Raw genomic sequence first — 18,536 nt, 5'->3', positions numbered from 1 at the left:
TTGTTTCTGGATGGCTTGTTCTTTTGGCAGGTGATACAGGACCTTACATAGCCCTTACAATCTTTAGCCATGTCCGGCCACCAGAAGGAGCATCGGAGAAGTTCCAGGGTCTTTTCTGGGCCAAAGTGCCCCGCCATCGGGTGGTCATGGCAATGGCCCAAGACCAGGGTTCGGGCTTCCTCCGGCACCACAATCTGATCTTCCCTCCATAGGAGTCCCCCCTTGTTCTGGAGGAGCCCTCCGGCTGGGGTAGAGACGGTTGTGGATGCCTCCATTATCTTGGAACGAAGGTCCGACTGAAGGGCCAAGAAGTTACCCGAGGACAGGATGGTGTCGGGTACTGGGATCTCCTTGGCGTCCTCGTACATACGTGATAACGCATCTGGCTTAGTGTTCATTGATCCAGGCCGGTACGTAATGTGGAAGTTGAATCTAGAAAAGAATAGTGCCCATCTTGCCTGTCGCGGGCGTAGACGCTTGGCGGTTCTCAGATATTCTAGGTTTTTGTGGTCAGTAAATATTAAGATGGGGTGCACAGCACCTTCCAGCAGGTACCGTCATTCCTCTAACGCCGTTTTGATCGCCAGTAGCTCTCGATCACCGATATCATAATTCTTCTCCGCTGGGGTAAGCTTTCGTGAGAAGAATGCTACAGGATGGAGCAATTCCTTGGTGCCTTTCCGCTGGGAGAGGATGGAACCTACCGCATTCTCCGATGCATCCACTTCCAGGATGTAGGGCAGGGCGGCGTCTGGGTAACCCGAAATGGGTGCCGAGGGGAACAGCTTCTTCAAGGCTTCAAAAGCTTCCTGAGCCTCTGGTGTCCATCTGAACCGGGTTCCCAGCTTGGTTAGCTGAGTAATGGGGGAGACCAGACCCGAGAAGTTCTTGATGAACTTCTGGTAGAAATTTGCAAAACCAATAAATCGTTGGACGCCTTTCCTGTCCGTGGGTTCAGGCCAATCCAGTATTGCAGCGATTTTCTGGGGATCCATCGCGACCCCCGCGGTGGAGATAATCAGGCCCAAGAAAGTAATGCTGGATTGTTCAAAACAACATTTCTCTGCCTTGGCGTACAACCCATGCTGCCGCAATCGCCCCAATACCCTCGCTACATGTATTCTGTGTTCCCCCAAAGAAGGGGAGAAAATCAAAATGTCGTCTAAATAGACGATAAAGACATCCAGGAAGTCCCTAAAAATATCATTCACAAAGTGTTGAAAAGTGGCCGGAGCATTGCACAACCCGAACGGCATGACCAAATATTCAAAGTGGCCGAAGCGGGTGCGGAAGGCCGTCTTCCACTCGTCCCCCTCCCTTATGCGAACCAAGTTGTATGCTCCCCTCAAATCCAGCTTTGTAAAAACCACTGCTGTTTTTAAACTTTGGAATAACTCCGGTACTAACGGCAGTGGGTAACGGTTCTTTATCGTGACCCTGTTCAACTCCCGGTAATCGATAAACGGCCTTAAGGTTTTGTCCTTCTTTTCAACAAAGAAAATTCCCGCCACCGCCGGTGAAGTGGAGGGGCGGATGAACCCCTTCTGGAGGCTGTCCTCGATATATTCCTTCAGGGCCCCCAATTCGAGCTCTGAAAGGGGGAAGATTCGCCCAAAAGGAATTTCTGAACCGGGTAACAGGTCAACGGGACAGTCATAAGGGCGGTGGGGGGGTAGAGTATCGGCTCCCCGCTTGCTGAACACATCTAGAAACTCATGGTAGGCTGCAGGGATTACCTGTTTTAATTCGGCTTCCCCCTCAGAGCACAGGAGGATTTGGGGGACCCCCGGGCCCGAAGTGCGGCAGTATACCCGACAGTATGGGGAAGGGAACGAGATTACTCCGGTCTCCCAGTCAATTTGGGGGTTATGGGCCCGTAACCATGGGAGCCCCAAAATGACTGGGAAGAGGGGTGAAGCTATAGCATCCAGGCGGAGCAGTTCCTGGTGCTGGCCGGCAATGACAGTGGCGATGGAGGGGGTTTCCTGGTTCACTACCCCTGATTTTATCCGGGAACCGTCGGCCAAATAAATATTGAACCCCTTCTGTTTCAATTGGAGAGGAATACCCTGCTGGTGAGCAAAATTAATGTCCAAGAAGCAGCTGCATTCCGCCGAATCAACTATGGCCGATACTTCCACGGTCCTTTCTGGAAGCTGAAAGGAAAGGGGCACCACTAAGTATTGGGATGGACTAACATTGCCAATGGACAAGGAAGAAGAGGTGCACTTACTCAGTTTCTGCGGGCAGGATCGTACCATATGACCAGCTTCACCACAGTAGAGGCACAGGTTCTGGGATCGTCTGCGCTGGTGTTCCTCTGGAGATAGTTTAGGCCGTGCCAGGCCGAGTTGCATAGGTTCAGGGATATCTCCAGGTGGCCGGTTCTGGATGTTTGGCCTGGGTGCTTGACTGGGACCCTGAAATGACCCCCAGGGATTTCCATGACAATGCCGGACCTCTCAAACCTGCGTTCCCGCAGTCTACGGTCAATCTTAATAGTCAGTGCAATTAAGTCCTCTAAAGTCTCAGGCACCTCCACCCGGGCGAGCTCATCTTTCAGGCCTTCTGATAGGCCTATACGGAACTGATGCAGGAGAGCAAACTCGTTCCAGCGTGTGTCCCCCATCCAGCGCCTAAATTCAGACGCGTACTCCTCCGCCGCTCGGCGGCCTTGCCGGAGCGTGTACAAAGTAGCTTCAGCAGAAGCTGCACGCTGTGGGTCATCGTATAGGATGGCCATTGCGTCAAAAAAATTGTCAACCGAACTAAGGTGAGGGTCATTTTTTCCCCCGCAGTCGGTGGGCCCAGTCTTGGGGTTCACCCTGCAGGAGGGAGATGACGAACCCCACCTTCACGGATTCAGTCACAAAGGTTCGTGGTTGCAACTCAAAATAGAGAAGACAGGACTCACGGAACGACCTGAAGCGTGTGCGGTCCCCGTGAAAACGTTCCGGTAAGGGTACTCGGGGTTCGGCCGCCGGGAGTGGGGCGGATGCCCCAGAAACCGGCACAGGGGCTGCTACGGCCGGGGGTGCGGGGACCGTGGCCTGTGGGGCAGGAACGGATATAGTGCAGGTCTGGAAGTGATTCTCAATCTGCTGACATCTGTCCTGCAGGGCCGATACGGCCTGTGTCAAGTTAGACAGGTGCCTGCAGATCTCCTCAAGCGGCTAGGGCCCTCCTCTAGACTCAGTCATGGCCTTCTGGTACTGTAAGGGACCGCCTGGCGGTACCACTAGCTCTCCACTGAATAGGCGTCCCCAGCGCACGGAGTCTAAGTCCCAGGGTGCTTGTTCACCAGGGCCCCTGATGGTGGGGATGGACTTGGAGCCCCCTGAGACCAGGTCGTGGCTACTGGGTGCGTCCGTCAGTGGTAGTGGTATGTGCCAAGGGCTCCCACGGGGAAGAGTCTGATATGAGGAGGTCAGCAGACCCCACTGCACGGGATGGATGGATGAGCAAGGTCAGACGGGCCGGGTCGGTAACAGAGAGGACGGCAAGGTACAAGGCAGCGGGCATAGAATGGTCGGGTCACACGCCAGGTCAGCAACAGCAGGTCAAATCCAATAGGGAGCATCCAGGAGAGAGGTCAGGCAAAGCAAGGGTCAGGGCAGGAGAAATACAGCAAGGTCAAGGCACAATCCGGGTCAGCAACTTACAATTCACAGGTTCGCAGATACAGGATACAGGTAAGACCAGAAGGCACTGAATGACAGCTCAGGGTCGTTTAAATATCCCGCCCTGCGCTGCCATTGGTGCCCAGCGGGCGGCCGCGGCTTCTACTGCGCATGCGCGAACTCGAACGCCGCGGCCGGCCCGGACCTAGTGCTCGAGTCCCTGCACAGGGCGGCACACTGCGCCTGCGCCGGGACCATCGCGGCGGGGATCGAGGGGATCCCTGACAGGTAGGTACAATGGAAACATCCAAAGAATGGAAAGTGTCTGTTGGCCCTGGGTCACACTCATGCGGGTGGTCCCTGTGGTAGGCCGGCCCCCGTTCCTGCAGCCGCAATCACCCACATAGAAAATGAAGGAGATGCGTGCGGGTGCCGTTAATCCTGATGACACCCGCACACACTGAAAACTGCAGAAGCCGCTTCCTGCACCGGGAAACACATCGCACTTGTGCTTTCTGTGCAGACTTCAATTTTTAAAATGCTTCAGGGACCTTTTCCCTGTGTTTTCAGGAGCACAGTCACCTTTTCAAATGAATGGGCTGCTGTGACAATGCAGAGCCACAGTACTGTGAACCAGGCTTCAATTCAACTGATGGGCAAAAAAAAGGCAGACATGTGAAAACAGCATGCTGTACAGATCCAGCATAAGAATGAGAAAACATGAGGGTCGAAAGGACTGACAGACTCGCATTTAAAAGAAGGTAGAGCAGGGGTAGGCAAACTTTGAGAGGTGGAGATCTATCATGACAACATGGCATAAAGCAAAGATCACTGGAGTGCCACAGGCTTTTTTTTTTGTTAACTAGCAAGCCCCCAGAAGTCAGTACTGGGTAGGGCAGTATACAGAGGGCAGTAGTAGGTAGGGCAATTGACAGAGGTCAATAGGATGTAGGGCAGTGTACAGAGGTCAGTAGTTGGTAAGGCAGTGCACAGAGGTCAGTAGTATAAAGAGCAGTGTACAGAGGTCAGTAGTATAAAGAGCAGTGTACAGAGATCAGTAGTATAAAGAGCAGTGTACAGAGATCAGTAGTATAAAGAGCAGTGTACAGAGATGCGTAGGGCAGATAAGAGGGGTGAGCAGGACAGGGGTTAGCAGGGCAGAGGACAAGGGGTTAGCAAGACAGTGGAAGGGGGGAAGGGGGCAGGAAGGCACAGTACAGAGGGGTCAGGAGGGCCTGGTACAGAGGTGGGGGTGGGGGAGGAAGGTGGAAGGGGGGGGTCAGAAGAGCCTGGTACAGGGAGGTCTGGAGGGCACAGTCCTGGGGGGGGTCAGGAAAGTATGCTAGTGGATCATTAGGAGGGCACGGTCCTGGGTCATTAAAGGCACACTTCAGGGTGGTCTGGCGTGCACAGTACTGGGGAGTCAGGACGGCACACTACGGGGGAGGGGGCTGCGGGGTGTTCTGGAGGGTATGGAACTGGGCATTCAGGCCACACAGAGGGATCAGGAGGACATGGTACTGGCATCAGGAGGGTGCACAAAGGGGTCAGGAGGAAACAGTACTGAGGGTCCGGAGGCCACAAAGGGTATAAGTGTTTTCCTGATGTAGAGCTGCACAAGAAAGGTTCCGTGGCACAGGTTCAGGTGGTGTGATCCCGCCGATCCTCCTCTCTTGGCACATGATGTCACCCACGAGCACATCCACTTGAATGAACTGGTCAGGAGGGCATCATCACACTGGAAGGAGGGAATCATCACACTGCAAACAGTGGGAAGTGATCCTGAGCTTGCTGCTAGCACATCCTAGGTGGCACAGGCATCTCTCTGCACTGTTTGCCAATCGGGGATGCGGGGGTAGGAGCACTTGTGGGTCGGCAGGATGGGGATGTGATCTACCCGTCACCTGCCTGTGGTTGACAGGTAGATTACGATCAGAGGGTTGCCGACCTCTGAGATAGAGGACTTTAGCCCAGATCACATCTGCAGTCACAATGCAAACTACTTGTGACATACAGAAATTATTTGGTTAAAAAGGACAACTACACAGTGGCTAAGTGGTTAGCACTTCCGCATAGCAGCATTAGGGTCATAGGTTCACATCCCAACCATGTCTCCACCTGCCTGGATTTTGCATGTTCTTCCTGTGCCTGTGTTTCCTTTAGGTACTCCGGTTTCCTCCCACACTCCACAGACATTCTGGTAGATTAACTGGGTCCTGTCTAAATTGTCTCTAGCATATATGAATTAGGGACCGTACATTGTAAGCTCCTTAAAGAAAGGGACTGATGTGAATGTACAATAAATATGTAAAGCCATGCATAAATTGATGGCGCTATACAAGTACCTGCAATAAATAAATAAATGCACCTTTTCGTTGTTGTCCTTTAATCAGTTTTCCCCATTCCCCCGTGTGCTACCCATCTGGACAAATACTTGTCTTTATCCTCAATCCAACAATGTGATGTGCAGCCCGGCGCTGCTCTGCATCTCCAACAAAAGCACCAGCTTTTTCTCTCATTGCACATGTACGCAGCAGCACCATTCATGCGCACAGGTAAACCATACTCACGGCAGTCTCCAGCAGAGTATAGCTTACCTATAGGAATAAATGAGCCATGGCACACAAAGTGAAGAATTATACTTTTTAAGGAGATTTGTGCTAAGTTTGGTATGTGTTTAGCGGACCCTACATCAGACTCAGAATATTAGACATCTGAAGGTCCAAGTGATCCAAGCTGTATCATGGGTAGCCCATGGTCACCAGCCAACCACTTTTAAAACAGTCTTTATTATTTTCAAAACCAAGCAAACAAAACAGCTTTCCTCAGTTAAAGTAAATGCAAACAGCCCATAAGTCTGGTGTACTGAAAACAACACAGAGACTCACCGTCAATATACCAGCCCTACACCAGGGTTTTTAGGGTACCCGCCTGCTTCAGGACTTAGGCAAATGTTTCAGTCTCCAGAAAGTTCACGCTTTCTCACAGCTGTGAACCACTCTACTCCACCTCACAGACAAGGTGCCAACTCCACTCTGTTCCTTTTCTAGCTTCCCATGCAGGTGGGTTAAACTCTTCAGGACCAAAGTTCCTGTATTCATCATTTGAAGGCTACTTCCCACCATCTCTGAATTATGGGTTCCACATGAAGACTTGCCAATCCTGAGACAACTGCCAATTAGTCCTCTCCTTTGCAACTGGACTACCCCAGAACCCCTAACCCCGCAAGGGTGAGAACTCAAAAAATGTCTTTGAGGGAAAACAATAATGGAGACACAAAGCTCCTATTCAGAACACAGCCCTGGTGTCCAATACAAAGTCTGAAATATTATTTCTCAGGAAGTCATCAATTATCTTTCCAAGCAATGCATGTACAAAGAATATTATGCCTTTAGTAAACTTTGTTCCATATTCACACTTGGGCGCCTAACCAAATACTACTCACATAAAAAGCAATGAATAGTTTATGATCTTTCTGTTCAGCGCCGTAAAACAACAGTGTTGCCTTCTTCAGGATAATCTTCATGTATATTTTGCTACAGACTGGGGCCTTCTGTCTTTACACAGTAGAGCTAGGTAGTCACATAACAAAAGACACCCTGTGTTTGCATGGTTCAGTTACTGGGGTGCTGGAACCAACACTGCAGAAGGGATAGCAGTAACCAGTTTCAAGAAGCAACACCATTCTCTTATCAAAACATGTCAAGTACAAAAACTCAGTTCATCTTACTAATGCATGTGTGCAGTGGCACAAGCTTCTATCAATATGTCAAACACAGTAAAATATGTTGTATTTGGTTTTTGCCAACATAAGCTTAATATCCTATCATGAATGCTGCTGCCAAACTCATCCACCTTACCAACCGCTCAGTGTCCACCACCCCTCTCGGCCAATCCCTCCACTGGCTTCCCATTGCCCAACAAATAAAATTCAAAACATTAAAATACAAAGCCATTTACAACTCTGCCCCAAGCTACATCACCAATCTTGTTTCCAAATATCACCCAAACCGTCCTTTCTGCTCCTACCAAGACCTCCTGCTCTCTAGGTCCCTTCTGTCCCCCTCTGATGCTAGTCTACAGGACTTCTTGAGAGCCTCTGGAACCCCCTACACCAATTTGTCCAACTATCTCCTACTCTGTCCACTCAGCTCATCAGGGAAGACTATTCTGCCTTCAGCTAACAGCTGAATCTCATTTCTCCCATCAGTTCACCCCTCGCAGCTTTTACCTTTTATTCCACTTGCCATTCCTATTAGATTGTAAGCTCCCAGGAGCAGGGCCCTCCTAACCCCCTTCTATTGAATTGTACTGTTGATGTATTGTCTCCCTTTATATTGTAAAGAGCTGTGCAAACTGTTGGCGCTATATAAATCCCACTGATTTCTCAGTGTCTTATCTGGTGAGGATCCAATTTGTATGTGGTGTATTGTACAGAGATGATATACAGTGGTGGGAAGGAATAGCTGCATGGAATCGCGAACATTTTATTTAGCACTAATTTATGAACGCAAGGACTATATAAAACAATTGTTTTTATTTTTAAGTAGGATCACTGTTCTGAGGTCACAACCGAGCACTGGAATCTTAAATCATGACGCCAAAATATCATACCCACAAATAGCACATACATGTGAAAACAAATCGATATAGCTATAGAAGCCAACATTTACAGAATTTATTCCATTTACCTGGTGCATACTGGGGTTACGTCCTCCCTGAGTGTGCTCTGGCCTGTAGTACCAGAAGAGACTCATCATCAGCTCACCTGGCACGAGAATATGGAAAACATTAAGGTCATTACACAGAAGCAGCTTAAATCAATCAAAATGCCATTGCCTTCATTTATGTAGTAAACAAAATAAAAGTACATACAATGAATCTCAAACAGCTACTCCAATGTAAACAGACCTTCAATGAAACAACGACATTTTACCGGAATAACTCACATTGCTTCCTTAGTCTGCACATATGATACAAATAATACTGTTACAAATATAACTAGCTATGGCACAATGCAACACTCCTAATGCATCTCGGCAAACAGAAGAGACTGCCAAGTGCTTGTGATTTCTGTGGTCTGAAATCCTACAGGATGTAGCAAAGAGCTGCTCTGTCTGCCTGAAGTCTCACAGGATTTCAAAAGCTATAAAAGAATTCCCTTTGTGCAGTCTGAGGTTATCTCAGCCAACATGACAGCTCCAGAATACACTCCTCCACAAATAGTGCACAATATAGCAGTACTAGAAACTCTGTTATGTAATTTAATTAAAGGGAAGGAGTAGTAGTTTTGCTCATACACCAGTCAGCCATACCATTAAGACTGCCCACAATAACACTTCAAGGGACGGACTCTGAAGGTATGCATCGAGGACTCTGAAGGTATGCACTGAGCTGTTGCTAGCAGACCCTTTTAAGTCCTGTAAATTGAGAGGTTGGACCGCCGAGGACTGGACTTGTTCTTCCAGCAAATCCCATAGATGCTCAATTGGATTTAGATCTGGAGAATTTGGAGGCCAAGTCAACACCTCAAGCTGGTTGTTGTGTTCCTCAAATCGTTCTTGAATTCATCATACTGGGCCACCATTGCTCTGTAGTCCAGTTCTGATACTTACATGCCCATTACAAGTGTTTTTGGCATGGGCACCCTGACCAGTTTGTGGCTATGCAGCCCCATATGCAAAAAAATGTAACGCACTGTGTGTTTTTACAAACATTAACTTTCCAGCAAATTTAGCTACAGCAGCTCTTCTATTGGATCAGACTGCACAGGCCAGCCTTCACTCCCCAAGGGAATCAGTAAGCTCCACCACCCATGACCCTGTCGCCAGTTCACCAGTTTTCCTTCCTTGGACTTTTCTGGCCACTGCAGACCAGGAACATCCCATAAAAGCTGCAGTTTTGGATTTTCTCTGACCCAATTGTCTAGTCATTACAATTTTTCTGCTTTCATCAACTTCAAGGACAACATATTCACTTGCTGCTTGACATATCCCACCCACTTTCAGATGCCATTGTTATTAGATAATCAATGTTATTCATTTTACCTGTCCGTGGTCATAATGTTATGGCTAATCAGTGTATTTTCTTTTTTATTGAAGAAAAAACAGTTTTTTTTAGAATATTTTAGGAAACTACATATGAAAAATATACACATTTGCATATGAATGTACTGTATTCTCATTTACAGCCAGTAGGGGAAGCTGTAGGCACCTTTTCACATATGGATCTCTATCTATATACACAGCCTGTTGAAAAAAACCTTTGTTTAGAGGCTCTGTATATAATGCTGCAGTTTTTTTTATTTTTTTTTTTTTAATCAGAAGATTTTATTGTTATTGTTATGCCCCCACAAGAAATAAAATTACAAATCAACAATCAAGCAGCAGGCGGTATAAGAAGAGGATAAAAGTATAACATTCTAAAGAGGCCTGTAGACCCATCAACGGTTTATCCCGCTGCTAAATAATAGAGCATTGTCATTTACATGTACAGAGCCGCAAGTTTGACTACAGTTATTCACAGTGTAATCGGTAGCAATTTACTACAATAAAACCCACACCTTAGAAACATCATCAAAACCTCTAAAATGGAAGAAGGTAAACAAACTGGAGAAGAAAAAGTGCAAAACCACAAGCAGGCAACAGGCCCTGTACAGCCCTCATCTATTGAACCAATGATCAAAGAAATAGTAGTTATCCTTATACAAGGTGTCATAAGAAGTATCATACTCCTGTACCATAAACTGGTTGACCCTTGAGCTAAACCAGGGGGCTTCCAAACTTTTCAAACAACGGACCAATATATGGTCCTTCAGACTTTAGGAGGGCCAGATTAGGGCCAGTGAGAATAGAAAATGTCCTTGCCCCAGCATCAGTGAGAATAAACATGGCCTCAGGGTTGATGGTCAGTAGGAGGAGTAGTGCCCCATCATTGGTATTAGTGGGAAGAATACACCATCATTGGTTTCAATGGAAGAAGTGACCCCATTGTTGGTCTCAGTGGGAAGAAATGTGCCCCAAGAGTTGGATAAAGGGTAGCAAAGGGTAATATCTAGCCCTCAGGCCGCAGTTTGGAGACCCCTAAGCTAAACCATTGTGTGATATAGAAAATATAATCGGATCTGACGTGACTTCCTACATCTGCAGAAGGCCGTATTTGATCAATTGATGTGGGGCTAGCCCTGGGGTATCGAATCATGCTGCAGTTTACACAGATTAGGCCTCATCCAAACAAGTGGACTTCAAGTGGAACTTTAGGCCAAAGTTAAAACTGGGCGAACAGGCAGGAATATTAATGCAGAGAAGACATGCTTGGTCTCTTCTGAATTAAAGATAAACATCTGTCTGTCCACCCTTGTGCAGTAAGCTATGCACATGCAGCTCACTGTACAAAATCGGCAATGCCGAATCCGACTGAACAACCGCACATTCGTGGGTGGGAGCGACGTCATGCTCACCCGCCCAATAACAGCAGATGACAATCAGGACTCAGAAACTGGCCTGGCGGGGAGCTCGGGAATGCAACATCACTGCAGCAGAGGGGAGTACAATCCAGCTTTAAGGACTGGGCACAATCAAATCATATATGTTCCTATAAGTTGACTTAATTATTGACACTAAACTGGTTTAAAAAAAAAACAAAAATGTCTCCAAGTATGTATTAACTCGAAAAAAAAAAGGTCTTCTACCACTTTGTCTCCTCTAAAACCCTTTGCTGTGATCCAATTTCCAGTTAGAGGGTAGCTACGTTCATTCTCCATATTCCCACTGTATTTGGCAATGAAGTCACCCTCTCTTGCTTGCTGCCCAGATGGGATTTGTAGTGCATATAGAGCAGTGCACATGAATGCAACTAATGTGCGCTGCTCATTCCATACGAACTGAAGTGAGAGGAAAGGGAGAGGTTTGGAAGCTCAGAGAGGGTGGTAAAAGTAGGCAGGAAAAAAAAAAAATAAAAAAAATAAAATCGATTTAAAAATAGGATTACAGGGTCATTAAGTAATGGATATGTATGCATTATTTTTGGAGAATAAGGATTTAATTTCATGCCACTTTATTCCAACCCAAATGAAGACAGCCCTAGAATTAAAATTGTATGGCCAGCAAAATTTTTTTTTTGATAGAGAGGGATAAGGTTAGAATCCTTGTCAGGGTTTAACTGGGACCTCGGGCTTACAATAAAAAAGGGAAACAAAACAAAGAAAAAAAAACAAAAACAAGGAGGAGATATAAAAATATACATTTTTTCTCCTAGGTACTCTGTCTAGGCATATCAATTGGTTTAAAAAAACAGGTAGGATAGGTAGCCAGACAGGGAGGCCCTTGCAACTAGCACTACAGCATGAAAGATTTGGGGAAAAAAAACAAACAAACATCTGTATAATAATATATAGAACTGAGGCTCAGGGGTATGTTGCCCTTTTTTTTTTATAATGGTGGATGATGTATTTCCTGTTTCTAGGTGGGAGAAGCCTTCTCTCAATACTGGAAGAGGACTTCAGATAAACGGAGTTTACAAAAGTATTAAATTCTGAAAGACACACCTCCTTGAAATTTCAGGAAAGCTCTGACGTTTTTTGCCAAAAATGGTAAAATTTATTGGAAAAATGCATTTCAATTAAATTATGTATTTTAAGGGTGCAATGGGTTTTGAATAGCTCCTATAGGTTAGGAAAGTTCCTCTTTAACTATCCTGGACATGTTCTTGTGTTAAAAATTGGCCTCTTAACTTTATGTTTTCCACAGAAAGAAAAACATTTTTTTTTAAATGTGACATGTAAATTGTGTACAAATATTGATAACATACACTAAGGGTCTATTTATAATTTTGTCACTCAAGATTCACATAACTTCCATCCAAGACTCCTCTTTCTAACTGGACAGACTAATTTTAAATAATTTGTGAGTGCTGGGTGGAAGTTGTAAATCTTGTCTAAAACATCTATAAATAGACCCAAAAACAAAACAAAAAAAAAAAACACAAATACAAAGAAAATGAAATAAGGCTAAATTACAATACGCCACAAAAACAAATCAACAAATTGGCCGGGCATGGCAGCCCATTCATTTGAATGGGCTGTTCTGCTCCCAGAAATGCGGGGGGAAAGGTCTCGGCACCATTTCTGTAATTGCAGCCCACAAGGGAACTGGAAGTGAGTTCCTGTGTGCAATGTTCCCTTAGGAATAATGGCACCCGCACATATCGTGTGCATTTTTCTGTGCAGGTAATTATGGCTGCAGGAACAGGTGTGAACCTAGGCTTTACAGAAATCAGTAGCTTGCTGGGAAATCAAATTGGCCAAAATCAATCCACTCATCCCTACTATTTTTGCAACAGTCAAAGAAACTGAAGCTGAAAAGGAGGGTTGGATATTCCAACATGATTGAAAGCATACTTTAAAATTAGCAAGAAATTTTTTTTTTGTTGCATAAAAGGTTTTGGCCTTCTGTCCCCAGTCTTAAAACGATACTAAAGATTAATTTTTTTTATTATTTTGTAAAATAACAAACATGTCTATACTTACCGTATTTGCCGGCGTATAAGACGACTTTTTGACCCTTGAAAATCTTCTCAAAAGTCGGGGGTCGTCTTATACGCCGGTACACAGTTAGGGGGGCTGCGGCATTAAGTACAGGGGTTTGCAGGGGCTGACGTCTCTTACCTGGATCCAGTCCCACGACGATCCGGTCCAGGAAGCGCGGCGTCTCCTTCAGTTCGGCCACTGGATGTTCGTGCGGCTGCGCGGCTCCGCCTCCTCACCGGTGATTGGCCGCCAGAACTGTAGCTCAGGAAAGGCACACAGGCGGCCAATCACTGGCGAGGGGGCGGAGCCGAGCGGCCCCGCGAAAATTAAGTGCCGGAGCAGCAGGTAAGTGCTCTGTGTAGAGGTGCTGCTGCAACCACATATGCTGGCTGCAGCAGCACCATACGAGAACAGGGTCAGCAAGTGTCAGTGGGAGGAATAGTGCCCCATCATTGGTGTCACTGATACCAATGATGGGGCACTATTCCTCCCACTGATACCAACGATGGGGCACTATTCCTCCCACTGACACCAACGATGGGGCACTATTCCTCCCCCCCACTGACACCAACGATGGGGCACTATTCCCCCCCCCCCACTGACACCAACGATGGGGCACTATTCCTCCCCCCACTGACACCAATGATGGGGCACTATTCCACCCCTCACTGACACCAATGATGGGACACCATTCCTCCCACTGACACCAATGATGGGGCACTATTCCTGCCACTGATACCAATGATGGGGCACTATTCCTGCCACTGACACCAATGATGGGGCACTATTCCTCCCACTGATACCAATGATGGGGCACCTATTCCCCCCACTGATACCAATGATGGGGCACCATTCCTCCCACTGATGCCAATGATGGGGCACCATTCCTGCCACTGATACCAATGATGGGGCACCTATTCCCCCCACTGATACCAATGATGGGGCACTATTCCTCCCACTGATACCAATGATGGGGCACTATTCCTCCCACTGACATCAATGATGGGGCACTATTCCTCCCACTGACACCAATGATGGGGCACTATTCCTCCCACTGACATCAATGATGGGGCACTATTCCTCCCACTGGTGTGCATTGGAAGAGGGGTAGTCTTATATGGCGAGTATAGCCCAAACACTACATTTTAGCAGGAAAAGTAGGGGGGTCGTCTTATACGCCCAGTCGTCTTATACGCCGGCAAATACGGTACCTGCTCTGTGTACTGTTTTGCACAGAGCAGCCTGGATCCTCTTCTTCTTGGGTCCCCGCAGGCTCTCCTGGCTCCTCCTTTATGTCGGGTACCCCCCATAGGAAGCAGCTTGCTGTGAGGGCACCGGCTACTCTGTGTGTCCGTTCACACACGGAGCCGTTGCTTGGTCCTGCCCCCTCTCTCTCCTCATTGACTGACTGGCTGTGATTGACATCAGCAAGGAGCCAATGGCAGAGGCAGAGACCTGGGACAGCCGAGGCTGTCGTGCACATCACTGGATCTCGATGGGGCTCAGGTAAGTATTGAGGGGGTTAGGGGGGCACTGCTGCACACATAGAATGCATGAAGGTAAAAAACCTTGAGCCTTTACAACCGTTTTAATTAAAAACCTACTGGTTGATGTTACACATGCAGTGAATATAAGACTAACTAGGGACCTAGTCATACTTGTGCGCTTCACTGAAATAAAATGCACAAAAAAAAAAGAAAAACCAAACACATGAAAACTGATGTCAACATGCAAAATAACTCACTGAAATGTGCATGAAAACTGATGTAAACTCATGTATCTGCAAGTGACATTTGCAAGGGGTTTCTATCTGTTTTTATGCATGTATTCTAATTGACCCCATATCGCTCCATAAAGAGGACCTGTCACTAATTATTTCTATCACAAGGGATGCATGTATAATATATATATTTTTTATTATTATTTATTTATTTCTTTTTTAAGGAACAGTGTAAAATAGTAAAAAAAGAAAAAAAAAAAAAAAAAAAAAAAAGGGTTAAAGTGCCCCCATCCCCCCATATCTAAAAGTAAGAGCAATAATATAATTCTAGCACTAGACCTCCTCTAACTTTACACTGTGGACATTTTTAAAGCGTCAGTCATGGAGGTTTTTAAGTACCATAGTTTGATGCCATTCTACGAGCGTGCGCAATTTTAAAGTGTGACATGTTGGGTATCTATTTATTTGGCATAACAACATCTTTCATATTTTACAAAACAATTGGAGTATATATGTTTTTTTTTTAATTATTAAAGTGTATTTTTTTCCAAAAAATTGCATTTGAAAATATATTAATTAGTGGTGCACCGAAATGAAAATTCTGGTGCCGAAAAATTCAGAATGCATGTGGCTGAAAACTGAGCCAAAACCGAAATATCTGCGTATGTGGGGAGGAACCAAATTTTTTTGTATTTTTTTCCCTAGGGGATAGCATATGAGTGACAGGTCCTCTTTGTAGGGGGCAGGGGGTGGGGCAGTGTGTGCAAGGAGGGATCAGGAGAGGCGCAGTGTATACAGTGAGGGATCAGTGTATACAGAGAGGCTCCCTCACTGGCTGTCACCATATGTCAGTGCCGGTTTTTAACCACTTCCAGACCGGACACTTTTACCCCCTTCCTGACCAGGGCAATTTTCAGCTTTTAGCGCTATCACACTTTGAATGACAATTGCGCGGTCATGTAACACTGTACCCAAAAGAATTTTTTCCATTTTTTTGACACAGATAAAGCTTTATTTTGGTGGTATTTATTCACCACTGGGATTTGTATTTTTTTTGCTATGTAAATGAAATGTCCAAAATTTTTTTTAAAAAGTGTTTTTTTAATAAAATTTTGCAAATAAATAATATTTCATCATAAATCTTAGCCAAAATTTATTCCGTTATCTTTTTAGTAAAAAAAAAAAATCCAAATTAGTTTATAAGCAAAAATTATAATTTTTAAACATTTATTTTTAATTTTTATTTAATTTTTTTATATTATATTTTTTTTTTTACATACTGTCACCCTAGCAGTACAGTGTCACCATGGTGACACTGTACTACTTGTGAGGGGTGATAAAGATTTTTTTATTTTTTTTTTACACTGATTGCTTTTACACCCATATAGGATGTAAAAGCAATCATTTACAGTTGTGTCCAAAATTATTCAACCCCCAATGCTGTAAAGGGGTTTAGGGACTATAGTGTACATTTGGAATTGTATTCAGAATCAAATCCTACAAGGACGTTGTAACTACCCAAATGCAACTAAAATGACATCAATTGTTTATGTAATACAGTAGTAAATGGTTCTTATGTGGTTTCTTCATTGCCACAATTATTCAACCCCTTAAAGACTACCACTCTGAAGAACAGAGGTTCATACAGGTGCTTTCCATCAGGTATTGAAAACACCTGTGGATGTCACCGAGCAGCAATCAAGCATAATAAGCACCAATTAGGCAGCTTTAAAATGACTGTGATACTCAGCTCCTTCTAGACATTTACTGGTGTGGTTACAAACATGGTGAAGGCAAGAGAATGGTCCAGGAAGACAAGAGAAGAGGTGATTTCTCTTCACAGGAAGGGCAATGGCTATAAGAAGATTGCAAAGATGTTAAACATACCAAGAGACACCTTAGGAAGCATCATTCGCAAATTCAAGGCAAAGGGCACTGTTGAAACGCTACCTGGTCGTGGCAGAAAGAAGATGCTGACTTCGACTGCTGTGCGCTACCTGAAGCGTAGAGTGGAGAGAAGTCCCCGTGTGACTGCTGAGGAACTGAGAAAAGATTTGTCAGATGTGGGTACAGAAGTTTCAGCCCAGACAATAAGACGCACACTGCGTAATGAAGGCCTCCGTGCCAGAACTCCCAGGCGTACCCCCTTGCTGTCTCCAAAGAATAAGAAGAGTCGACTGCAGTATGCCAAAAGCCATGTGGACAAACCACAAAAGTTGTGGGATAGTGTTCTGTGGACTGATGAAACAAAATTAGAACTGTTTGGGCCCATGGATCAACGCTATGTTTGGAGGAGGAAGAACAAGGCCTATGATGAAAAGAACACCTTGCCTACTGTGAAGCATGGTGGAGGGTCAATCATGCTTTGGGGCTGTTTTGCTTCTGCAGGTACAGGGAAGCTTCAGCGTGTGCAAGGTACCATGAATTCTCTTCAGTACCAGGAGATATTGGATGGAAACGTGATGCAGTCCGTCACACACCTGAGGCTTGGGAGACGTTGGACCTTTCAACAGGACAATGATCCCAAGCATACCTCCAAGTCCACTAGAGCATGGTTGCAGAGGAAAGGCTGGAACATTTTGGAGTGGCCATCGCAGTCACCAGACTTAAATCCGATTGAGAACCTCTGGTGGGACTTAAAGAAAGCAGTTGCAGTGCGCAAGCCTAAGAATGTGACTGAACTGGAGGCCTTTGCCCATGAAGAATGGGCGAAGATACCCGTAGATCGCTGCAAGACACTTGTGTCAAGCTATGCTTCACGTTTAAAAGCTGTTATAACTGTAAAAGGATGCTGTACTAAGTACTAAGATTGAATGTCACTTGGGGGTTGAATAAAACTGATAATGCTGTGAGCACAGAAAAGACATTTGTGGTTATTTCATTATAACTGTTATGTTATATTTGTCTGACCTACAAGTGCCTCTTTAATGTAAATGTAAGCAAGATGACTGAATGATCAAAAGCAATGTCAAACTGGCCAAAACACTCAATTTCAGTGGGGGTTGAATAATTTTGGACACAACTGTATCTTTCTCTCTGTCTGCATTTCTACACTCATTGAGAAATACAGAGTGAGCTGTGATTGGTCACAGCTTGTCACATGGTACAAGGCTTTTGTGAATAGCCTTGTACCATGTGACCTCTGTGATCATTCACAGATTTCACACATAGTAAGCAATGATGTCACAAGTGACATCTTGCTTACTACTTTGCATGTGATCACTGATTGGCCAATCAGGGATCACATGATCGGGACCTCGTACAGAGGTCCCGTCCGACGATCGGTGTTTCACTGTGTCCGGAGGACACAGCGGGCACCGGATCGCGGTGCTGCGCGCTCCCGTTTATATACAACGGCCGGTCGGGAAGTGGTTAAATGCAATTGCTGGCTTTTTTTTTTTTTTTCTTCTTGACATATAGTGACAGCCAGTCATTGTATACACTTCTCCTCTCCTGCCTTACTCCGCTGTCCCCCCCCCCCCCTCGTATCTGCAGTACACGCAGTCCCCTGTATCGGCTAAATTTTTCCTAGCGACAAAATGCTGATAGGGCTATTTTCGGGCGATATGTTATGATGGCCGAAATTTCGGTGCATCCCTAATATTAATTTTTAAAAACTGTCCATTTCGGTTTTCGGACAAGTGCATCCTGAATTTTAGGTTCCGGCACC

General features: G+C 45.6%; 1 protein-coding gene across 1 annotated transcript in view; it reads right to left on the bottom strand.

The window, feature by feature from the left end:
• Positions 1-18,536, bottom strand: part of BAHD1 (bromo adjacent homology domain containing 1) — a 68,476-nt gene that overhangs the window by 10,907 nt on the left and 39,033 nt on the right. Inside the window, exon 4 of the mRNA XM_089687470.1 lies at positions 8,312-8,388. Coding sequence (XP_089543596.1) covers positions 8,312-8,388 — 77 coding nt within the window. The remainder of the gene's footprint in view (positions 1-8,311; positions 8,389-18,536) is intronic.

This window comes from Staurois parvus, unplaced genomic scaffold, assembly GCF_062004578.1.
Source record: "Staurois parvus isolate SC_StPar_1 unplaced genomic scaffold, SC_StPar_1.0 ptg000426l, whole genome shotgun sequence".
NCBI lineage: Eukaryota > Metazoa > Chordata > Amphibia > Anura > Ranidae > Staurois > Staurois parvus.
This window is presented reverse-complemented; position numbering and strand designations above follow the sequence as displayed.